This window comes from Ornithorhynchus anatinus, chromosome X5 (assembly GCF_004115215.2).
Source record: "Ornithorhynchus anatinus isolate Pmale09 chromosome X5, mOrnAna1.pri.v4, whole genome shotgun sequence".
Classification (NCBI taxonomy): Eukaryota; Metazoa; Chordata; class Mammalia; order Monotremata; family Ornithorhynchidae; genus Ornithorhynchus; species Ornithorhynchus anatinus.
This window is the reverse complement of record NC_041753.1, coordinates 8,269,087-8,293,131: the sequence shown is the minus strand read 5'-3', so window position 1 is coordinate 8,293,131 and position 24,045 is coordinate 8,269,087. Positions and strand designations below refer to the sequence as shown.

General features: G+C 60.9%; 1 protein-coding gene across 3 annotated transcripts; it reads left to right on the top strand.

The window, feature by feature from the left end:
• The first annotated feature begins 576 nt into the window (after nt 1–576).
• Nucleotides 577–14,666, top strand: VARS2 (valyl-tRNA synthetase 2, mitochondrial). 3 transcript variants are annotated; one of them, XM_029054859.1, is made up of 30 exons: nt 577–643; nt 2,146–2,391; nt 2,498–2,576; nt 2,732–2,832; nt 3,685–3,806; nt 4,208–4,274; nt 5,066–5,163; nt 5,593–5,674; nt 5,791–5,910; nt 6,011–6,122; nt 6,353–6,441; nt 6,550–6,640; nt 6,847–6,974; nt 7,302–7,405; nt 7,897–7,978; nt 8,356–8,432; nt 8,521–8,590; nt 9,220–9,325; nt 9,443–9,513; nt 9,615–9,740; nt 10,137–10,241; nt 10,401–10,469; nt 10,939–11,017; nt 11,107–11,234; nt 11,337–11,489; nt 12,346–12,540; nt 13,465–13,576; nt 13,844–14,019; nt 14,110–14,238; nt 14,451–14,666. In XM_029054859.1, exons 2-30 carry the CDS (start codon nt 2,197–2,199, stop codon nt 14,556–14,558), a joined length of 3,174 nt encoding a protein of 1,057 aa, XP_028910692.1. In that variant the 5' UTR covers nt 577–643; nt 2,146–2,196; the 3' UTR covers nt 14,559–14,666. The 3 variants fall into 3 exon arrangements, with proteins under 3 accessions (XP_028910692.1, XP_028910691.1, XP_028910687.1); XM_029054858.1 differs by having other exon boundaries at nt 2,495–2,576; XM_029054854.1 differs by having other exon boundaries at nt 2,483–2,576.
• The last annotated feature ends 9,379 nt before the right edge of the window (nt 14,667–24,045 follow it).

Sequence of the window (24,045 nt, the reverse complement as noted above, 5' to 3'; positions counted from 1 at the left end):
CACGGAGAAGGGAAGTGATTGGCCTCAGGTGCCGTAGCAGACAAGTGGCAGGTGCCACTGGGCCACCATGCCGCTCCTCTAGCTCCTGTCCCTCCTATTGTCTGTCTCCCTTCTTTACTGTAGCTCATCCTCCATCTCTCCACTTCTGTCTCCTCTCTCCTTCCCATCCCCCCATCTCTCCTCCATCCCTGCTATTCTCGGCCTCTCCCTCTCTCTCCTCTGTCTTCCTCCATCTCCCCCTCTGTCTCCTCATCCCTCCTCTTCTCTCCTCAGTCTCTTCCTTCTTCCTCTACCTCTCCCCCCCCCCCCCCCGCCCCCGCCCCCATCCTCTGTCTGTGTCTCTCCCTTATCTCTGTCTCTCCCGTCTATCTCTGAGGTCGGCCTCCCCTCCAGCCTCGATGTGGGGAAGGGGCGGGCGCGCGGGGGGAGAGGTCAGCGGCTCGTGGGCGGAAGGGGGCGGGGCTTTCTGGTGAGGGCGTGGCCCCGCCCCCAGAGTGACGTCTCCTCCAGGGAGGGGCGGGGCCCGGGCCGGCTCCCGGCGGGCGGGGCGTTTGGCGCAGGCGCGCGGCCGCCATTGGCGCGCGGCGGGGCCCGGGGCGGGCGCCGCGGGGCACCCTGGGATAGCGGAGGACCCCCGCGCCGGGTGAATACGCGAGGCGGCCGAGGGGAGCGGGGAGGGTAATAGGTGGGAGGAAGATGGAGGGGGGGGGACGGTGGACGGTCCCTGTTAAGCGCTTACTACCTACCAAGCAGTGTACTAAGCGCTGGGCAAGATGCAACAGCGTCCGGCCCCACGTGAGGCGCGTAGTCTGTGTAGAGCAGGTATCCCATCCCCATTTTGCGGAGGAGGAGACTGAGGCGGAGAGCAGTCAAGTGACCTCATAATAATAACGTTGGTATTTGTTAAGCGCTTCCTGTGTGCAGAGCGCTGTTCTAAGCGCTGGGGTGAATGCAGGGTAATCAGGTTGTCCCAGCTGGGGCTCACAGTTAAATCCCCATTTTACAGATGAGGGAACTGAGGCCCAGTGAAGTGACTTGTCCACAGTCACACAGCTGACAAGTGGCAGAGTCTGGATTCGAACCCATGACCTCTGACTGCCAAGCCCGGGCTCTTTCCACCGAACCACGCTGACTTGCCCAAGGTCACGCAGCAGACAAGTGGCGTAGCCGAAAGTAGACATTCAATAGTATTTATTGAGCGCTTACTATGTGCAGAGCACTGTACTAAGCGCTTGGGATGAACAAATCGGCAACAGATAGAGACAGTCCCTGCCGTTTGACGGGCTTACAGTCTAATCGGGAGACTGTAGTAGAAGTAGAAGCCAGGTCCTCCGACTGCCAGGCTCCGGCTCTTTCCACTGCTTCTCTGGTGTTAAGCGCCTACTATGTGCCAAGCACTGTGTTCAAAGCTGGAGAAGATACAGTACAATCCGATCAGATACAGCCTCTGTCCCAGCCCGGGGCTTACGGTCTCAGAGGGGGGGAGAGCAGGAATCATACCCCCTTTTTATACACATGAGGTCACTGAAGGCCAGAGAAATTAAATGACTTGCCCAAGGTCATACAGTAAGCCAGTATTAGGGGGGCTGGAACTAGAACCCAGGTCCCCTGACTGCCAGCTTCATGCTCCAAACTGCCCCCTAAAGAAGAGGAGGGAGGGCTGAGTGTGGTGGGCTTGAGGGGGTAATAGATGAATGATAAGTAATTGTGGTCAAGCGCTTACTATGTGCCAAGGACTATACTAAGTGGTAGGGTAAGCCGCACGCCGTAAACAATACCATTGATTAATTGCGGCTCGGGCGGGCGGGGGGGGGGGGGTTGTCCATGCCTTCCTCATGGTCACAGAGCAGGCCACTGGCGGAGCTGGGTGGAGAATGAATCAATCAGTTAGTGGTATTTATTGAGCGCTTACCGGCTGCAGGGCACTGTATGAGGTGTTTGGAAGAGGACACAGTAACAGAGTCGGTAGACGCGTTCCCTGCCTACAACAGGCTTACAGTCTAGCGGGGGAGGCAGACATTTATATAAATAAGGGCGGTGTGACGGGAGGGAGATCTGGGGCCATGGTGGAAAACTAAACGGGTGGTAGCCGGTGTGAGGGTCCTGCCCCTCGTCCTCCTGTGACTCCCGCCTCCCCCTTTCCAGGAGCGGATCCCGGGTTCCAGAAACCCCCCAGTGTCACCCTCCCTTTTCCCCATGCCACCCCTGCCCCTGGGCCCCCTGCGGCCCCCGCTGAGGGGGCTGCGGCCTCCCCGGGGGGGCACCCACCCCTTCTCCTCTCGACCGGATCGCCACGGGGTCCCCGCCCTCCGGCGCAACCGTGAGGAGAAGCAGAAACGGCTCCGGGAGAGGCAGGCGGTCCTAGAGGCTGTGGTGCTGACCAAGGACGAGGTAGGGGGTCGGGGGGGAGACAGACTGCTGGGGGCTCCCAGGTTGGAGCCCAGGTCCAGTTTGGGGCCGGGTCTCCCGACATCCTCTGCAGTTTATTTCTCAGCAGACTTCAGGGCCGGGTAAGGCCTGGACCCCGAAGGAGATCGTCTTGTACGAAGTCCCTACAGAGCCGGGGCAAAAGAAGGGTGAGTGGGACCCTGGGGTGGGATGGCTCTGGGCCCCTTTCCCTCTGCCTGACCCACATCCAGGCTTCCTCTCTGAGAGCCTTCGCCCCCAAAGCTTTCGTTCTTCCCATCTCCCCTCGGAGACGAGGGGCTCAGTCCCTTCTCCGTTCCACCAGATGTCCAAGCCCCGCTGCCCCCGGCCTACAGCCCCCGTTACGTCGAGGCGGCCTGGTACCCGTGGTGGGTCGGCGAGGGCTTCTTCAAACCAGAATACCAGGTACCTCCCGTTGCCCTCTGCCAGAATAGAGCTCCTGGCCCTGCGCTGAAGCCAGCTGCCCCTCAGAGCCAGATCCTCCGGAGTGGGAGGGGGCTTCTCCCTCTCCCCAGACACTGGGAACCTCTCAGCTTCCTCTCTGGATCATACCACCTTTCTCCACTGTCCCCCTCCGCTTCCTCTCTGGGCACGAGAGGTCCTCTCCCTGTCCCTACCCCCCCCCCCCCCCCGCCCGCCCCCTTCTCTCTGGGACATGAGAGCATTCATCCTTCCCAGCTTTCCCCTGTCCCCCGCCTTTTCCTCTTTGATATAAGAAAACAACACACATACACACACACCCTTTTCTCTGAAATATGAGTGCCCCCCGATCCCACCTTCAGCTCTCTGCTCCCCCACTTTTCTGTCTTTGACACAAGAATACACACACACACATAATGCCGCTTCCGACGGTCTCCAACTCTCCTGCCCCCGCATCTCTCTGAAGCAAGAACTCTCTCTCTCTCTAACTCACTGTTTGTCGCCCCCAGGACCAGTCAGTGTAACCGGGCCCACCGCCCCCAGGCTCGAGGGGACCCTTGGGCCCCAGGGCCGGCAGTGGGGTGGGGGGTCGGGGCGAGGCGGCCAATCTCGAAGGCAGGAGCAGGTGGGCAAGGGAGAGGGTGGGGAGGGGTTGGTTTTGGCCCGGGCCTGAGGTGCCCAGGCCCGGCCCCGGCCCCGTCCTCGGCCCCCTCCTCTGCCCAGGGCCCTAAGCGGCCCGGGCTCCTCCTCCACCCCGCTCTGAAGCGGCAGCAGGGGGCGCCATCCTCCAGGCCAGCGGCCACTGCAGCTCTGCCTCTGGCCCTGCCTCTGCCTCAGGCCCAGCTGCCTCAGGCCACGGGAGCCACCTTCTCCATGTGCATCCCGCCACCCAACGTCACCGGCTCCCTGCACCTCGGCCACGCGCTCACAGTGGCCATCCAGGATGCCGTCGTTCGCTGGTGAGGGGCCGCTGGGGGGCTGCCGGGGCTGGGGGGAGCTGGCGAGGGGTGGGGGACGGCCCCCTGCTCCTCAGCCACGTGCTCACCGTGACCATCCAGGATGCCATCGTGAGCTGGTGAGGGGCTGCGGAGGCCTCCATGACTGGGGGCGGGGCGCAGGGGCCACCGGGGCCCAAGGGGGGGCCGGCGAGAGGGGCTGGGGGCAGTTGGGGGTTGGGGGACACTGGGACGGCCTTCCATCTCTTGGCCACACACTCACCGTGTCCGTCCAGGACGCCATCGTGCGCTGGTGAGGGGCCGCCGGGGCTGGTGGGGGAGGTCGGGGCCACCTGGGCTCTGATTGTGGGGAGTGAGCAGGAGGGGGTCTGGGCTGGCTCAGAGGGTACCTGCCCCCGTCTCAGGCACCGGATGCGGGGGGACCGGGTGCTCTGGATCCCAGGTTCGGATCACGCCGGGATCGCCACTCAGGTGAGCCTCTGCTGACGTTTCTCGTGATCATCCTCTCCCTCCACCCCCTTCTCTTCTTCCTCCTCCTCCTATCCCTCCACCCCCTCCTCTCCTTTCTTCCCCTCCCCCCTACTTGAAATATTTTACAACTCAAATGTCTGCTGTAAATGTGTTTATACTAGTGTCCCACATTAGAGTGGAAGCTGCTAGTGGCCGTGGAACAGATCACTGTTTTTCTGAACTTCCCAAGTGTGTAGTACAGTGCATCACCTCGTCAAATGAGAAGCAGCGTGGCCTCTATTAATATTATGTATATTAATCCCTGTCAGCCCCATCTAGCCTGTAAGATCGCTGTGGACAGGGAACGTTTCTATTGTATTGTTATGTTGTGCTCTCCCAAGTAAAGCGACTTGCCCGAGGTCACACAACAGGTAAGAACCCAAGTCCTACGGTGCTCCCCGCCCCCACCCCCGTGCACTTTCTCTTTCCCATCCTCCCCCTCCTCTTGCCTGCTCGGTTTCCAGAGGATGCTGGGAGTCTTCTCCCTGTAGTATCCCCACCCTGCCACGAATTCCTTACCGTGTGGAACGCTGTGCCAAGCCCCTGGGAGAGGACAATGCAGCGGAGTCCGCCCTCTGGGAGCTCAGAGTCTATACCTGCCTCTCCCATCGGTGTGTGGAGTGTCAACTTGTGGCCGGGCAGTGGATCTCGGCACTCCAACTCCACTGTAATTTCCCCGGCGGCCAGGTTGGGACGCTGCCCCCAGGGCAGGGCACTCAGTGGGTACCGTGCCCGCCTGCCGCCCCTTGCAGGCCGTGGTGGAGAAACAGCTGTGGAAGGAACGGGGCGTCCGGAGACACGAGCTGAGCCGGGAGGACTTCCTGAGGGAGGTGTGGAGGTGGAAGGAGGAGTGAGTAGAGTGTGTGAGGGGCAGAGGGGAGTGGAGAAGAGCAGCTGCCCCGCACCCAGCCTGGTCGTCCCCCCCGCCGCCCCAGGAACCCCCGGCATAGCCGATCATCGGTGTCTGGGGATGGGGGTGGGGTTGAATGTCACCCTTGATCAATGGCATCTCTTGATTACTTCGTACCGTACTAGCACTTGGGAGAGAGTACGATAGAACCGACTTGGTAGACACTGGACTAGACCGTCGGTGTCGGGGCAGCAGAGGGGAGAAGCGGGTACAGGATGTTGCACCTGAACCTGGCTGTGGAAGGTGTTGTTGGGCGGGTTGGGCCAAACTATTGTTGTCCGGGGTGATGGGGCCCCTGGTCACGGTGTGGGAGGGGAGGCGTGGGGGTGGATGCGGGTTGCCACCGGCCCGCCGTGTTCACCCCTGCAGGAAAGGGGGCGAGATATGTGACCAGCTCCGGGCGCTGGGGGCCTCCCTGGACTGGGATCGAGAATGCTTCACCATGGACCCCGTGAGTCTCGGCCTGAAACCCTCGGGGCCCCCGGGGGGGGCAGGGCCGGTCCCCAAGAGGCCGAGGGGTGGGGCTGGAGACGAGACAGCCCCCACCCCTCGCCGTTTCCCCTTCAGGGTTCCTCGGCGGCAGTGACCGAAGCCTTCGTCCGTCTGCACCGGTCCGGGCTCCTCTACCGGCAGCGGCGGCTGGTCAGCTGGTCGTGCGCCCTGCGATCGGCCATCTCCGACATCGAGGTGCCGGGCCACGGCGGGGGGCGGCTGAGGACGTGGACGGGGGAGGGGGTAGGCGGGGCGGCCTCCCGGAGGGGCCCCGATGACGTGTCCTCCGCTGCAGGTGGAGAGCCGCCCCCTGACTGGCCGCACCGTACTCCACCCCCCCGGCTGCCCCCACCCTGTCCCCTTCGGCCTCCTCTTCTCCGTCGCCTTCCCCGTGGATGGGGACCCTGGTGAGCCCCCGGCCCATGCCGGCGATCCCCTCCTCGGGGTGGGGGCCCCCACCTACCGTCCCAGGACCTTCCCGCTGTGCCACCTGGGTGGTCTTCCCATTCCCAGGGTCTCCCGCTGGGACCCCACTCTCACTCCAGTCTGTCCACGGGCCCCCTCTGACTACGCCCCTCAAGGACCCGGCGCAGGGGAGGGGTGACCGGTCACGTCCAACCCCGTGAGGGCCCCCCAGGCACGGAGGTCGTCGTGGGGACCACTCGGCCAGAGACCCTGCCCGGAGACGTGGCCGTCGCCGTCCACCCCGATGACCCTCGCTATGCGGTAACCAGCCCTTCCCCTCCGATCGCCCCCCGCTCCCCTCTCGCCACCCCCCGGGTCCCTTCCCCATCTGACACCCCCTTTCTCTTCTACCTTCCCTCCCAACCTCAGGCTCTCCACGGCCGCCGTCTCCTCCACCCGCTGACCGGGCGGACCCTTCCACTCATCAACGACTCCAGTGTCCAGCCCCAGGTGGGCACCGGTGAGTGGGGTGGGGATTGGGGCCAGAGGACCGAGAGGCAGCTGAGAAGAAAAGGCAGCAGGGGTCGGGGAGAGCCGGGGTGGGATCTGGTTGGCCCCAGGGAGAGGAGAGAGCTGGGGGGTGGGCAGGGACCAGCGGGGAGATTCCAAGGCCCAGGGGATCTGAGCGCCCCTGCCCCCGTTGCCCCCATCCGCCGTCTCCCCCAGGGGCGGTAAAGGTGACCCCAGCCCACAGCCACGCCGATGAGGAGATGGGAGCCCGACACGGGCTGACCCCGCTGCCGGTCATCGGGGAGGACGGGACCATGAGCCCCCAGAGTGGAGACTGGCTACAGGTAGCGGCTGGGACCTTGGACACCTGCCCCGGGAGAGTCCCCCACTCCACAACGGTCCCCTCCCCTCAGCCTCCCACCCCCCCGCCGCACCCCCAGTCAGTCCCTTCCCCATCCCTGAGACAGCCCCTTCCTCCTAGAACATCAATCAATCAATCGATAGTATTTATTGAGCGCCTTCTGTATGCAGAGCACTTTCTGTATAAGTGCTCGTTCCCCTCCGCACCCCAGAGACATCCCTTTCTACTCCCCTGGTCCAAAGTCAGCCCCCTCCCCTCCCCCAGGGGCTGGGGCTACAGCTCCATCCGCCCCACCTCCTCTCCAACCCAGGGTCTCCACCGCTTCGAAGCCCGGGAGAAGATCGTGTCAGCGCTGAAAGAGCGGGGCCTGTTCCGGGGGATTCGGGACCACCCCATGGTGCTTCCTCTCTGCAGGTGACCCCTCCCCCCAGTCTCTCACCCCCAGGAGCCCAGGAGAGCAGCCCCATCTCCCCTAATTCCTGTACAGCCGGCCCCCTCCCCACCCCCCCACCAGGGCAGTCCATAATGGACTGATGTGTGGGGAAGCGGCAGGCCGCCCTCTTGGGTCAGACGGTAATGGGTCGTTGAGGGGTGGTGGATCACCCCTCTGGGTCAGACCATGACAGGCTGGTTGGGTGGGGGGGGCAGATTGCCCCACCCGGGTCAACCCACGGTGGCCTGGGAGGGGGAATGGTGGTGGGATCTCCACCACCAGGGTGAGCGCTGAGGCACGGGGATGCTGAGAGAGGCTGAACCACCCATCTAGGGGGTGATGGGGAGGATGGGACCTTCTCACCAAGAGGAATGATCGGCGAGGGTGGAGGCTGGGAGCAGGACCCCTGGGTCCCCGAAGGTCCAGGGGGCACCGGGAGGGAGTCGAGGACTGGACTTCCACTCCCCCGCAGCCGGTCCGGAGACGTGGTGGAATATCTGCTCAAGAGCCAGTGGTTCGTGCGCTGCCGGGAGATGGGAGAGCGGGCGGCCCAGGTGGGTCTGCAGCAGGAGGGAAGAAGGTTAGACTTCCAGACGGATCTTGGGCGGGAGGAGGGTAGGAAGCAGAGGGGGCCCGAGGGTCTCCTGCTCTAGTGACCTGTCAGTGTAGGACAGGGTCCCGTCTGTACCTGTCGGTACCTGTTCCCCATCCTCCTTTGACCGTGAGCCCCAAGTGGGGCAGGGGCTGTGAAGATCTTGTATGTAACCCAGCGCTTAATGCAGTGCTTGGCACACAGTAAGCACTTGACCAATACCACCACCACCGACACTGTTTCCCGGAGCACCGGTGAGCACCGAGGGGCCGGGGCGGCCGGGAGCGCAGGCCGGGCTCGACCGAATCTGAGCTCCTTCTGCCCCCTCTCGCTCCCCAGGCTGTGGCCTCCGGGTCTCTCCGCCTCACCCCCAACTTCCACCAAAAGAAGTGGAACCAGTGGTTTGCCCATGGAAGGTAATTGGGAGCACCGGGCAGGGGAGGCAGGGCAGCGGGTGGGGCAAGGTGGGGTAGGCCGGGCGCCACCAACAATTTCCTCCCTCAGCGACTGGTGCATCTCCCGGCAGCTGTGGTGGGGTCACCAGATCCCGGCTTATCGGGTGGTCAGTGAGCAGGTGAGGAGGTCTGGGGGACGGGGAGCCGGAACGCCTGGATCGCGGAGGGGAGCGGGGTCCAAGTGGGACAGGGACTGGGTCCAACCTGATTACCTTGTATCTACCCCAGTGCTTAGAACAGTGTCAAGGGCGGGGGGTGAGGGGGGTGGCGGGCCCAGAGTGTGGTCTGGTGGAAAAAGCCGGGGCCTGGAAGCCAGAGGACCTAAATTCTCATCCTGACTCTACCACTTCATCATCCTCCTCCTCATCGGTATTTATTTGAGCTCTTTCTATGTGCAGAGCACTGTACTAAGCGCTCGGGAGATCCCACTACAACAGAGTTGGTAGACGTGTTCCGCATCCACAGTGAACTTACAGTCTAAGACTTGTCAGCTGTGTGGCCTTGGGCCAGTCACTTCACTTCTCTGGGTCTCAGTTATCTCATCTGCAAAATGGGGATTAAATCCTCCTCCCTCTAATTTAGACTGTGAGCCCCGTGTGGGACCGGGATCACGTCCAGCCTGACTTCCTTGTATCTACCTCAGCGCTTAGTGCTTGATATCTAGTCAGCGTTTAACGAATTCCATTAGGCAAAAATAAAAGCTAGGGTCCTCACACCTGCTGCTCTCCCCTCCCCTGCCCCACCGCAGGGAGACGGTGAAGAATGCTGGGTCGTTGGCCGCTCGGAGGCCGAAGCCAGAGACGCGGCGGCCGAACTGACCAGGAGCCCGGCAGGGGAGCTGACGCTGGAGAGGGGCAAGTCCGGGGAGCGGGACAGCCAGGGCAGGGGGTGGCTGGAGCAGCCGGGGTGGGGGGTGGGGGAGGGCGCCTGCTTCTGATACCTCCCGCACCCCCACACTTCCTTCACCACAGACCCCGACGTCCTGGACACTTGGTTCTCCTCGGCTCTCTTCCCCTTCGCCGCGCTGGGCTGGCCCCGCCAGGTCAGCCGGACGGGAGGGGTGGCGGGGGCGGGAGGGGGCTGATCCCGGAAGGGGAAGGCCCCTCCGAGAGCCCCCTCCCCACCCAAACCGGTCCCTTGCAGACCCTCGACCTGGCCCGCTTCTACCCGCTGTCCCTGATGGAGACAGGCAGTGATCTTCTTCTCTTCTGGGTGGCCCGAATGGTCATGCTAGGGACCCAGCTGACCGGACAGCTGCCCTTCACCGAGGTAGCCCCCCTCCCCTCTCCCCTCCAGATTCCCCTCTGGGCTCCCTTACCTGCTTCTCACTAGTCTCCCCTCTGGATTTTCTCTGCTCCCTGCCAGACCCCCCCTCCGAACTCCCTTCTCTGCTCCTCTCTGGATTCCCTTCCCCGGTCTCTGCCGGGCTCCCCCAGAACAAAGTTTGACGTCTCGAAGTTCTTCTCTGGCCCATCTTGGGGCCCTCTGCCTCCTTCCTCCTCCTCCTCCTCCTATTTCTCCCCCTCCCTTCCGGAGTCCTGCTTTGCTGCTCCTGGAGGGGCTGCCCGAGAGGCAGTGATTGTCATAGGGGAAGAGGGGAAGTGAGGGGGATCTTGGGCTCAAGCTCAGCCCCTGCCTCTCACGCCCGTCCCCCCCCAACCCCAGGTCCTCCTGCACTCGATGGTCCGGGACGGACAGGGCAGGAAGATGAGCAAATCTCTGGGCAACGTGTTGGACCCCAGGGACGTGATCCAGGGCACAGAGCTGAAGGTGCTGGCCGGTGCTGGGGGAGCAGGGGAGGTGGCCCAGAGCAGGGAGAGGCTGCAGAGCCTGGGAAGGGAGGGGGTTGTCCCGTGGTGGCTGGGGGCCGGCGTGCGGTGGGCCGAGCTTCCCGCAGACCCCACCCCCTGACCCCGTCCCCACCCCCAGGTGCTGCAGGACAAGCTGAGAGACGGAAACCTGGATCCCAAGGAGCTGGACATCGCGGCCACCGGCCTGGTGGGGACCCTCAGCCCCCAGTGACCCCCCGGGCTCCCTAATCCCCCCCCCCACAGCCCATCTCCCCCACTCTGGACTGTCACACCAGCCCCCTTCCATCCTCCCGGGTCCCAGCCCCCAGCCCTCGGCTGGTCCGCCCGCCCCTAGCACCACCATCGCCACTGTTGACCTAGAGATAAGCCTCCTGGTTTGGGAGCCAGAGGACCTGATTCCTAATTCCTGGAATTGGGTTCTAATTCCAACTGGGCCACTAACCTTGGGCCAGTCACTTCACTTCTCTGGGCCTCCATCTCCTTTACGTAAAATGGGGATTCGTTCTATTTCCTCCTACTTAGACTGTGAGCCCCGTGTGGGACAGGGACTGCGTCCAACCTGATTAACTTGTATCCACGCTGATGCTTAGAATAGTCTTGGCACATAGTAAGCGCTTAATAAATACCAGTTATTATTATCATTATTATTTTTCCAGAAAAACGATTTCCCCCAGGGAATCCCCGAGTGTGGGACAGACGCCCTCAGGTTCACGCTCTGCTCCCACGGAGCCCAGGGTGAGAGGGGGGCCGGGGCCGGGGGGGAGGGGGCCCGGGCGGACCCTGTGCTGACCCCATTACCCCCTCCCCTGTGCTTCCCCCCGCAGGTGACGATGTGAACCTGGCCGTCAGCGAGGTGCTGAGCTGCCGGCATTTCTGCAACAAGATCTGGAACGCCGTCCGCTTCGTGCTCAGGGCCCTGGGGGACGGCTTCTGCCCCCTGCCCGCTGAGGAGGTGAGTGCTGATGGGAAACAGGAGGGGAGAGGAGGCAGGGGCGGCGGGGCGGGACGCCCGGCTGGAGCCACCCCCGCCTTCCTTGACCCCGGCCGCCCCCAGGTGCTGCCTTCGTCCCCCATGGACGCCTGGGTCCTGAGCCGCCTGGCGCTCACCGCAGCCGACTGCCAACAGGGCTTCCTGGCCCGCGACCTCCCGACAGTCACCCGCTCCCTGCACGACTTCTGGCTGCACAGTTTCTGCGACGTCTACCTGGTAGGGGGTGGGGCTGCTTGGGAGTGGGGCCCATCTGGAGGAGGGCCCGGCCCCACAGACTACCATTTCTCATTTCCCACCGCCCGCTTAGGGAATGGTCCTCCACGTTCCCAGTGGTCTGAGAGCCCTCCTAAGGAACGTGTGGTGACCTGCCTCCTCCTGCTCTGGGGTTGGCCAGTCTGGCACACGCCTCCATTGGCCGAGCAGGGGGCATCACGGTTGGAAGTGGGCAGAGGGGTTAGAGTCGGGAAGAGTCAGGGCAGAGGCCGGGAGCTCTCTGTTTTGCGGCGGGCAAGGGGGTGGGTTTCTGCTCTCTGCCCTCATCCGCTGCCTGACCTCCTCCCCTCTCAAGGTGAGTTGGGGGCAACCCCCGGCTCTGCGGCCTCCGCTTCTGACTACCGGTCCGGGGACCAGGATTCCACCGTGGGCCGCGGCTACTTAGAGCTGGCTCTCCATGGGCGTGAAGGGCCAGTGGGGCTCCTTACTCCATGCTGAGCACTGGGTGAAGCTCTGGGAGAAGGATAGGATAATCACGTTGGACACAGTGGTCTCAGACCCAGGCATGCCACCCTGAACTGTCCAAAACGAAAGCAACAGAGAGCAATTTGCCAAGTAACGGTGGCTAAAATTCCTGGGGAGGGGGAGTTCCCAGACTCCTCCCGGATCCATTCAGTCAATCAGTGGTATTTATTGAGCGTTTGTTATATTCAGAGCAGCGTACTAAATGCTTGAGAGAGCACAGTACAACAGAGTTGGTAGACACATTCCTTGCCCACCCAACTTGCAATCTAAAAGGGGGGACAGGGGTGATTCCCCCCGCCACACGCCAAGCCCTGACCCTGCGGCCCCCCTGCAGGAATCAGTGAAGCCAGAACTGCTGCACTCGCCCCGCGCCCCCGGCCCGCCCCAGACTCTGTTCTCCTGCGCGGACGTCGGCCTGCGGCTCCTGGCTCCGCTCATGCCCTTTCTGGCCGAGGAGCTGTGGCAGCGACTGCCCGGGCGGGCCGCCCCCAGCGTCACCGTGGCCCCCTACCCCAGCGCCCGCAGCCTGGTGAGTCCCCGCAGCCTCCCCGAGGGGAGGGCCGCGGCCAGGGGCGAGCACAGGGGCGTTGACGGGTTGGTGTGGGGAGGGGAGCGTTTGAGTGCAGTGGGGTCTCCTTCCAACAGAGCATCGCCCTGGGGGGCTTTGAGATCTCAGGTCAGATAAGGAGGGGACCCCCCCCGGGCTCCCCGACCCCTGCTTCCTGTAGCACATCCTGGCGAGAGGGGGTGGTCCGACCTGGTCTCCCTCACGTCCCGTGGTTTTTGAGAAACAGCATTGCCTAACGGAAAGAACCTGGGGCTGGGAGGCAGGGGACCTGGATTCCTGTTCTGCCTCCATTACTTGTCTGCTGGGTGAACTTGGGCAAGGCACTTGACTTTGCAATGCCTCAATTTCCTCCCTTGTCAAATGGGGACTCACTGCCCATTCTCCCGCTCGGTTAGACCGTGAGCCCCATGTGGGACAGGGAGTGTGTCCAACCTGATTATTTGCTATCTGCCCCAGTGCTCAGGACAGTGCTTGGCACATAGTAAGCGCTTGAAAATCATTATTATTGCTGCAGCATTTCCCATGGTTTTCTTAGGGATGCCTCAAATATATAAATACTTACGGTCGGTCAGTCTCCCCCATTTGATTGTAAGCTCCTAGACGTCGCAGTTCACGGATCTTGCTTCTGCTGAGTTTTCCAAAGTCTTTAGGACAATGCTTAGCACTCAGTAGGCATTCCGTAAATACCATCTATCGGTTGATTATTCTGTGGATTCTATAAGCTTGCCCATTGTAACTGGAGGCTGTCCTGAGGCTTCTGTGGGATCTCCCTCGGTTACGTAGGGTCTCCTGGAGCTTCTGGGGGTGGGGGAGAGGTAGGGCTCCAGTGCGGCATCCAGCCCCGCCGGGCCGACGTCCTCCCCATTGCCTTGTGATTTCCGGCAGGAGCACTGGCGCCGGCCACAGCTGGAGCAGAACTTCTCCCACGTCCAGGAGGTTGTGCAGGCGCTCAGGGCGCTGCGGGCCACCTACCAGCTCGGGAAAGCCCGGCCCCAAGGTCAGGCAGGGGCAGTTGGGAGCTGGGGGCGGGTGGGGGGCTGGAGCGCTGTGGGCCACCCACCAACTTGGAAAGGCCCGGCCCCAAGGTCAGGCAGGTCAGGTCCAGGGGCGGTGGATCTGGGGGGCTGCAGGCCGGAGGCACTGAGTGGAATGGGGTGGACGGGGAGGGTCAATGGTTTGCCTGGAGGTCGGGGGCAGGAAGCTTGGGTCCTCATTCCCCGCCTTCCTTGCCCCCTTTGCCCCCCTGCCCTCTCCTGCCCCCTAGTGCTGCTGCGATGCTCAGAGCCCGGAGAGCGCGTGGTCCTGGAGGGCTTCCTGGAGCCGCTGGCCACGCTGGCACAGTGCGGTCCAGTGCGGCTCTTGCCCCCCGAAGCCACGGACCCCCCGGGCTGGGCCCAGGCCCCGCTCGGCTGCCGCTCCTCCGCCTTCGTGGAGCTGCAGGTGAGGGTGGCCGGAGCCGGGGTCGGGGGTGCTGGGAGGGGGCCGGGGGGCATGGGAGAGGATCAGAGTCCTCCCTCCCCCTCCCCACAGGGCCTGGTGGACCCCCACAGCCTGCTCCAGCGCCTGGCCGCCCGCCGCCAGAAGCTTCAGCGGCAACTGGACGCCCTCCCGGCCCAGGCCCCGGCTCCGAGGGATGGGGAGACTCGCAAGCAACAGAGGGTGAGGCTGGAGGGCGGCGCTCCCGGGAGGTAGGGGGCAGGAACCCCAGCCATCACTCTGCCCCCTCCCTGCCCGGACCTCGGCTCTGGGGGCCACCCCGGGGGTTGGGGAGACTCACAGGCAGTGGAGGGCAGAGCCCGGGGGTGGCAGCTGGGGAGCGGTGCTCCCAGAGGATGAAGGGCAGGGCCCCCTAACATCTCACCCCCGCCCAGGTGTCCTCTCTCCGCACGGAACTCTTCCGACTGGACCAGGCGGCTTCTCACCTCCGGCGGCTGGCAGACGGTTCCCCCGACCCTTCCCTGCGGTGCCCCGAGGCCTGAGCTCCCCTACCCTCCTCCTTGCCTCTTCCCCACTGTCACGGGGGTGGCTGGGGTTCAGCCCGGCCCCTCCACGCCCCTCTGGGGTAATAAAGTATCCTCACCACATCAGCCTCCCGCCTCTCCCTCTCCCCACTATCCCTTTGCCCCCTCTCCCTGCTATGCTCCTCTCTGGGCCTTTACTGCCCCTCCCTGACACTGTTGTAGGAGTCCTGGTTTCTCCTCGGGTCCTCCCGGGCCCTCCTGAGGATACATCCTGGATCTTGGAATGGGAAGAGGAGGGAGGGAGGGAAGGGAAGGGCAGGGCAGGGGTCGGGTGAGGGGGGCTGGGGGGAGCCAGAAGTGGCACAGGGAACCAAGCAGGAATCGGACAGGGCCGGGCAGTGGTCACCCTGACCCGGATCCCGACTCCTCGGTGCCTACGTTCCGGCTCCCAAACGGTGACCGCTCACCGACCCAGGCCGCTTTGCTTCTCTGGGCCTCAGTTTCCTCATCTGTAAAATGGGGATTCCCTCCCATTTACACTGTGAGCCCTCTGTGGGGCAGAGATTGGATCTGATCTGTTGATCTCAAATCAACTCCACGCTTAGCAGAGTGCTGGGCCATAGTAAATGCTAATAATTGATAATAATTACTTGATGGAAGGAGCCCAGGCCTGCAAGTCAGAGGAATTGGGTACTAATCCTAGCTCTGTCCTTGTCTGCTGTGGACCTGAACGGTCCACACCCTCCTGCGCCCATGGGTATGACATCCAAGGGAAAAAAGGTTGGCCTCGAACCTCTCCCCTTTGACCTTCAAGGCCCGGCCCGCCCCCCCAACCCCCCAGCCAACCTGAGGTGTGGTCTGTCCCCTTTTTATTATGATAATCACATCATCATTATTATCAATTAGCATGCTCTGGTGAGTATTATAATTAATTGGCATTATTATTAATAATCATGATGATGATAGTTGTAGTATTTGCTAAACACTTACTATGCGCTAAGCCCTGGGGTAGATACAAGATAAGTCCCAAATGAGGCTCACAGCCTGAGAAGGAGGGAGAACGGGGATCGAAGCCCCGTTTTGCAGATGAAGGAATAAGGTCTAGAGAAGTGAAATGATTTGCCCAAGGTCACGGACCAGACAAGTGCCAGAGCCGGGATTAGAACCCAGGTCAGTCTAAATAATGTTATAAAATGAGCGTTTACTGTGAGCAGAGCGCCGTACTAAGCGCCTGGGGGAGGACAGTACAACAAAATTAGCAGATATGTTCCCTGCCCACAGTGAGCTGATAATCCGGGTCCCCTGACTCCCAGGCTGGGGCTCTTTCCACTAGGCCACACTGCTTTCTCTTTCGGCAACCCAACCTGGCCCCGCTGTCAGCCTCCCCCTCCCCAGTCCCCGGCCCCCAGTCCCATTCTCACGACCTCTCTCCCTACCCCTTACTCCCCGCCCTTGGGCAGACAGCCGTGCTGACGGATAGACAGACGTGCTCGATGACGGGGGTGGCTTTATTTTGCACCCTGTGCCCTGGAGTCAGAAGGGTGGGGGTGAGGTCCAGCCCGATCCAAAGGGCTCCCCCCCGACCAGGGGAGCTGGGGGGCTGGGATGCCTGGGTCCAGGAAGTTGTTGGAGTTGGTGGGGCCCCTCCCCATCATCAGCCTCGGCAGGTGGCCTGATGGGATGACTGGGCTATGCGCAGAGTGAAGTTGGTGGCCAGGGGCGCCTTCAGGAGTTGGCAGAGCTGGGGGGAGGGGAAAGGGAGGGTGGGGGTGGGCCAGGAGGCCTTACCCCCCTTTCTCCCCTCTCCCCAACACCCACAGTCAAGTTTGAATGAGCCTCTCTGAGGTTTTTGAGACCCTCCCCACTTTCCAGCCCTTCCACCCCAGGGTGCCCGCAGACCACAGGAAGCCGGTGCCCGGAGGGCAGCGCCCTCCAACTTCGAGTGTGGGGGTGGAGGACCTCTAGGCCGGAAGCCCCCACCCCAGCGTGGTGCCCCGTCTGCTCCCATCTCTCTCCCGGGGCGGCCCTCCGGGTAGTAGGCTGCTGAGGGCCGCGGCAAAAATATAGGCCTAAGGGAGCCCTCGGAGAGCAGATAGATCACCCTCGCCGTGATTCCCACAACCCCTGCCCCTACGCAGCAGATCACCCTGGGCATGGTGTCCAGGACCCCCCCCCTTTGCACGGCTGATCAGCCCCGGGGTGCTGCCAGGACCCCCCTGCCCCTTCTCCGTCCCTACCTGCTCCAGCAGCTCCTGGTTCTCAAGGTGGGAGAAGTTCCCCGAGGAAGCTCTGGAGGCCTTGACACTCAGGTTCAGGGTGGCTCTGGGGGCTGGGAGGGACCCCTCTCACTGTGCTGGCGTGCTGCCCCTTGACACCCAGTTCCCAGCAGGCCCCCGGAGACCCGGCCTTCAGCAGGCCCCAAGGCTCTCGGCCGGCCCTGAGGGACCCAGAACCCACCAGCTCTCCCCGCCCCCCATCCCGAAGCCTGGCTCACGGCAGGCCCCAAGACTTCCAACTGGCCCCAAAGGATCTGGATCCCGGCAGGGCCGCCCACTGGCCCGGAGACCCGGTTCTCCCGGCAGGCCTGGAGGAACTCAGCCCCCAGCAGGCCCCGAGGCTTCCGGCAGACCCCGGAGGACCTAGGCGTCCCCAGCTCCCACTTTTTCTCTGGGATCTGGCTCCTCCCCTGACGCTCCCACCCCCTCCCTGGGACCGAGGTGTCCTGATACCACCCCTCAGAAGATCCCAGTCCCTCCCCCACAACTCCCACTTCTCCTCGGGGATCCAGGGGTCCGGGCCCTGGCTCTCACCTGCCCCATGGGACTGCCTGGGCTCCATGAGGAGGAGGAGGAAGAGAAGGATCTGCCAGAGCCCGGAGGGCACCATTTCTGGGTAGACTGGAGATGAGGAGGGGAAGGTGAGGGGATCCTGATGACAACCCCCACCCCTGGCCCATCTCCCCTGCCCCCGGGGCACCTACCCGGCTCTGATCCGGGCCTCTGCTTCTTCTGAAGTCAGGACCGAGAGAGAGGAGGAGCAGAGAAGAGGGTCAGATAAGAGGGGAGAAGGGTGGGGCTGGGGATTCCTGACTGGACAACTGGAATTTCCAGTTTTCCCAGAGAGGTTAAGGGGCTCGGGCAGGAAATCTAGGCCCTGGGAGGGGGGGTCGGGTCAGAAACTGGGGAGATGGCCATGTGGGGTCTCGGGGGCTACAGACCAGGGTCCTGGGCCCAGGAAAGGAGCTGGGCATGGGAGTGGAGGTTTGCAAGGTCTCCTCCTCCATCTTCTGACCACTAATACGTTAGGATGATGGGATCCAGGAACCCCAGGTCATACCAAGGCCAGGAGCAACTCAGGTCTTTCCCCCCTCCCTTCATCCTGAGCTCCACCAGGATTCTTCTCTCAATCAACCATATTTATTGAACACTTACTCTGTGCAGAACACTGCACTAAACTCTTGGGAGAGTACAATATAACAGAGTTGGTAGACACATTCCCGGCCCATAAGGAGCTTACAGTTTAGAGATGTTCAAGCCTGATATTCAGTCTGCCACCAAACCACGTCAGTTCAATCTTCAAAACATTGTTAAAATCTGCCCTTTCCTCTTTATCCAAACAGCTTCCATTGATGATCCAAGTACTCATCCCATCCCGTCTTGATTACTGCAGCAGTCTTCTCCTTGCTGATCTCCCTCTCTCTCCAGCCCAGTCCATACTTCACTCTGCTGTCTGGGTCATTTTTCTACAAAAGCATTCAGTCCAACTCTACCCACTGACTCTAGTGGTTGCCCATCCACCTCTGCAGCAAACAGAAACTCCTCACCATCAACTTTAAAAGCACCCAGCAGTTCTCCCCCTCCTACCTCACCTCCCCGATCTACTACACTTGGCTCCTTTAACGTCAACCTACTCGCTGTACCTCCAACTCACCTATCTCGCCGCCGATCCCTCACCCGTGTCCGGCCTCCGGCCTGGAACGCCCTCCCTCTCCGTATCCGACAGATCACCGCTCTCCCCACCTTCCAGGCCTTATTAAAATCCCATCTTCTCCAAGAGGCCTTCCTCGACCAAGCCCTCATTTCCTTTTCTCCCTCTCCCTTCTACGTCGCTCTTGCCCTTGGATTCTTCCCCCTTTATTCACTCCACCCTCAGCCTCACGGTACTTATGTCCATTTCTATAATTGATTTATATTAATGTGTGTTTCCCTCTCTAGACTGTAAGCTCTTTTTCATTCATTCATTCAATTGTATTTATTGAGTGCTCACTGTGCGCAGAACACTGTACTAAGCCCTTGGGAGTGCTCAGAAGAACAATAGCCACATTCCCTGCCCAAGAGGAGCTTACACCCTAGAGGGGGAGATCCTTCTGGGCAGGGAATATGTCTACCAACTCTATGACACTGTACTCTCCCCAGCGCCAAACCCAGTGCTCTGCACACAGTGAGCACTCAGTAAATACGATTGATTGATGGATTGATTAGCTCTCTCCCTGCAGGGGTCAGTACAGTCTGTTCAATGGGAGGAGGCGCTCAGACATAGAGAGCTGGGAGGAGGAGACTTCTAGGGAAAACTGCACAAGCAGGAGGAGGGCAGAAGCAGCACCCCTTAATGGATAAAACCCGGGCCTAAGAGTCAGAGAACCTGAGTTCTAATCCCACCTCCACCACTTGCCTGCTGTGTTTCCTTGGGCTGGCCACTTCACTTCTCAGTGCCTCGGTTCCCTCATCTGTGAAATGGGGATTAAGACCGTGAGCCTCATGTGGGACTGTCCACCCTGATTAGCTTGTGTCTACCCCAGTGCTCAGTACAGTGCCTGGCGTAGAGTAAATCCTTAAACAAATACCAATAAAGGAGAGAGAGAGAGATCCCCAAAACTGGGCAAGGCATGGGAGAGACAGTAATCCCCAATCTGTGGGTGTTGAGGCCTGGGGAGCGGGGGGCAGAGACCCAGATAGAGACATAGCACACAGGGAGAAATAGATACCCTGAGAGGCCAGAGACACAGGGAGAAGCAGATACCTGGAGAGATGAGAGAAAAAGGAAGAGAGGAAGTGAGGCAGTGATCCAAAGGGAGAGGCGGGTAGCCCGTGGTGACCCAAGAGAGGCTGAATGGATCTCTCTCTCTTTCGCTGTCTCTGTCTCCTGTTCTCTCACTCTCCACCTCCCATGCCCTCTGGGTCCTGTCCAGGGCTGGCCTCGTGAGTCAGACTCTGCCCCTTCACTCTGCCCCCCCCACCCCACCCCACGTGTCCTCAGCCTGCTGGCAGAGGCCTAAGCTGATTATTGCTGCTATTACAGCTAATAAAGGCCAATCACCGTGCATCACGGGCAAAGACTGTGTTTCCCCACGTAATTAAGAGCTTTCCCGTCACAGGAGTGGAAGAATGAGTCTATACCCTGGCACCCGGGAACCGGCCCCCGCCCCTCCCGCCCCCCAGAACCTCCAGGCCTGGTTCTCCTCCTTCAGCCCTCCAGCTCCTTCACAAGACAGTGGAGCCATGACCAGCAGGGCCATTCCCGTGTCACGCCGAGGTCCCCCGGCCCAGGGCTTGGCCCCAGAATCCCGTGCCGGGGGGACGGGATGTGGCCACCCATCTCCTCTCACCACTGCTTTGCCCTTTTCGGGACCCAAGCGATGGGTCTCCCAGTTTCTGCTAGAACTTCACGACCCTCCAGCCCTCCAAACTTCTCCCCAAAACCACATCCAATCCCCAATTCAAGACCCTCCCTATCCCTCCTCATCCACCTCAGCATCAAACGGAAACTCCTCACCATTAGCTTTAAAGCCCTCAATCAATCCCCTTGCTCCCTCCCTCCTCTCCTCACTGCTCTCCTACTACAACCCAGCCCGCACACTTACTATTAACCTTCTCAATGTATCTCAATTTTGCCTATCTCGCCTCTGACCTGGAAAGCTCTCCCTCCTTATATCTGACAGACAGTGAATCTTTCCCCCTTCAAAGCCTTACTTTAGGCACACCTCCTCCTAGAGACTTTCCTTGACTAAGCCCTCTTTTCCTTTTCTACAACTCCCTCCTGCATCTCCCTGACTTGCTCCCATTATTCATTCCCCCTTCCCAGCTCCACAGTACTCATGTCCTTATCTATAATTTATTTATTTCTATTAATGTGTCTCTCTGCCTCTAGACTGTAAGCTTGCTGTGGGCAATGTGTCTGTTTATTGTTGTGCTATACTCTCCCAAGGGCCTAGTACAATACTCTGCCCATAATAAGCACTCAGTGAATGCGACTGAATGAATTCCCCTCTCCCAACCCCACAGCACTTATGTCCGTATCTGTAATTTATTTATTTATATTAATGTTAGTCTTCCCCTCAAGACTATAAGCTGGTGGTGGGCAGGGAATGTGTCTGTTATATTGTTCTACCGTACTCTATGAAGCACTTAGTACAGCACCCTGAACACCGAAAGCGGTCATAAATCCAATTGACTAACTGATCCCTCTCTCTCCCTGAGAAACAGACCTCCTGCCTCCTCTCCATCCTTCTGCTCCTGGAATCCTGGAATCTGGGGAGGGCATAGAGGGTCCCCGGGTTGGTGGGGAGGGCAGAGGCCCGCTCAGTGGGTCCCAGGAGGAGCCAGAGGGGATGTAGAGGGGTGAGGTGGGGGTGAGGGGTGGCCCTGAGGAGTCTCCAGACCTGTGAGTCACCTTCCCGCTCCCTGCTTCCCGCCCCGGGGACCCAGGGATGACCAGGAACCTAATCCTTCCAGAACAGGCCGGCAACACAGCCCCGCCATGGGGAGGATGGTGTTGATGGACGGCCCATACTCCTGGATTGGTTCTGAGTCGTTAATCTGGGGCTGAACTGGGGCGGGAGGGTAATATAAAGTGCAGCCGGGGCCCAGGGCGCTAGAGCTGAGCTGAGAGTCCCGACCCGGAGCCATGAGCCCGGACGTCGCCCTGCTCTGCGGCCTGCTGGCTGCCCTGGTCCTACCTGACGTCTGTGAGTCCCACCGGGGGCCAAGGGGGAGAGCAAGACACCGGGGTTCTGGAGATAGCTCGGGGTCAGGGGAGCGGCGGCTCCCGGTTGTTCCCCCCATGTGGATCCTTCCATGCTAACTCTTTATGTCTCTCCCACAGCTCGAGGTCAGGTCTCCATCCCAGCCAACTCCATCTCGACCCTCTCCTTCCCGACCATCTCCATCCCGTCCATCCCTACCATCTCAGGTGAACTTTCTGCTCCCTTGGCTCTCTCTGGGGACACCCACGGCTTCCGGGGGTCTCTCCCGGGGGGTTTCTGACCGCTGAGGGTCTCTCTGGAGCCCAGGCCCAGTCCGGGGGGTCTCTCTGGCTTTAGTTCTGCCCGATCCGGAACCTCTTCGTCTGTTGTCCCCCTCTCCCTCCAGTTCCTTCCGTATCCCTGCCCACCATCCCTACCGGGTCGCTGCCGACGGTCATTCCCCCCAGCCCCGGAGCCTCCAGTCCGGCCCCTGGAGCCTCCACCTTGGCCCCTGGATCCAGCCCAGCTGCACCTGGAGTGACCACTGGGGCCAGTTCAAACGTGCCCGGGGCCACCAGCTCGGGAATTCCTTTGGCTTCTTCCAGCATCGCTCCTTCTGCAACGATCACAGCAACCACCCGGACTTGTGAGTCCCTTTCGGCCTCCTCCGGGGCAGGGGGGCAGGGGTGGGTGGTCAGCGGGGGCCATGCCCACCTCTCTCCTACCCCCCTCTGTCCCCGGATGTCTGACGCTTGCTCCGGTGTGGAATGGGAGAGGGTGGGGCTCGGTCAATCCTTGCTCTTCTCTTGCCAAAGTTGGGCCTACCGCCCCCTCCCACTATTCTCCCCGTCGCCCCCTCCCTGGGCGGAACATTCTTTACCTCCCTCGGTCAGCTCCCGGCCGCTCCACCTCAAATCTCACCTCTGTTCCAGATCACTGTCTCCCAAGCAGGCATGAGGGTGGAAGGGAGGGGAGGGGGCATCTCTGGAACCCCATCCTGGGTGGGGAAAGTCTTCTCTTTTGCAGCCCCAAAGTGTGGATGTAGATGGGGCTTGGAATGAGGAGATAGATGGCATGAGGCAGAAAGAGGAGAACATGCATGCAAAAAAGAGAAAGCGGAAGAGAGAGACGGAGGATACAGTGAAATAAAGACAGGCAGAGAGAGAGCAAGAGTGAGACAGACAGTCATAACGAGAAGAGAAGCAAGCAGAGAGAGAGAGCAGAAAAAGATTTTAAATCTGTAAACTCCTTATGGGCAGGGAACGTGTCTATCAACTCTGTTGTATTGGACTCTCCCTAGAGCTTACTACAAAGCGCTACAGGCGGTAAGGGCTCAATGAGTATAATTGGAGGATCATTGGACAGAGAGACAAAGGGACAGGCAGAGAGAAAGTGAGTCAGAGAAAGAAACAAAGGTAGCAAAAGGTAGGTAGAGGCGGATACAGAGACAGAGAGAGACATAGAGATAGGCAGAGAGATAGAGAGCAAGAATGGGAGTCATGCAGAGATAGAAAGGGGGAGAGACAGGCAAAGATGAGATAGAGATGGAGACATAGAGAAGGAGAGAGAGGCAGAGAAAGAGAGCTAGAGTGAGACAGAGAAAGACACAAAGATAGCAAGAGGGAGCTAGAGATGTAGACAGAGACAGAAGAAAAGAGAGGGAGGCAGAGAGATAGAGATAAGAGTGAGACAGACACATACAGAGGTAGAAAGGGAGAAAGGCAGAGATGAGATAAATTGAGACATAGAGATGGAGAGAGACAGAGAAAGAAAGCTAGAGTGAGACAGAGAAGCAAACATAGCAAGAGGGAGGTAGAGATGGAGACAGAGACACAGAGCGTCCGACAGAGAGATAGAGAACAAGAGTGAGACAGAGACATACAGACTTAGCAAAGGAAAGAGACAGGCAGAGATGAGACAGAGATGGAGACATAAGGGTGGAGAGAGACAGGCAGAGAAAGAGAGCTTAAGCGAGACAGAAAGAGCGAGGGAGTGAGAGAGATGGGGCGGGGGCTGCCTCCTCCAGGACTGAACCACCTCTTCCCCCCCACCCCTGCATCCCCATCCCTACCCCTCACCCAGCCAAACTGCCGGGAGGCATCATCTCCCACCCCCGGAAGTTGCCTGACTGGGCCATCGTGCTGATCTCGCTGGCCGCTTTGGCTGTCGTGGCACTCCTTTTGTTCGTCTGCTGCAAGGTGAGGATCCTGGGGCTCCTGGGGCTCAGAGCTGCGTGGCCTGGGGATGCGGGGGCAGGGGGAGCGTGGGTCCGGGTCCCGGGGAGGGGAACGCTGGGCCCACAGCATCCCTCGGGGGGCTGGCCGAGCCGGAGCGGGCTCAGGAGCCGGGGCTGTGACGGAGGGAGGTCATGGTCTTGGCCTGACTGGATTGAGGCTGGGTGTGGGGTCAGAGGTCAGGGTTGGGGTGACGGATGGCTCAAGGGCAGAGTTTGGGGGCAGGGTTGAAGTCGGGGGCTGGGGAAGGATTAAGGATGGGGCGGGGGCAGGAGCAGGGTTAAGGTTAAGGTCGAGGTCAGGCAGTAGT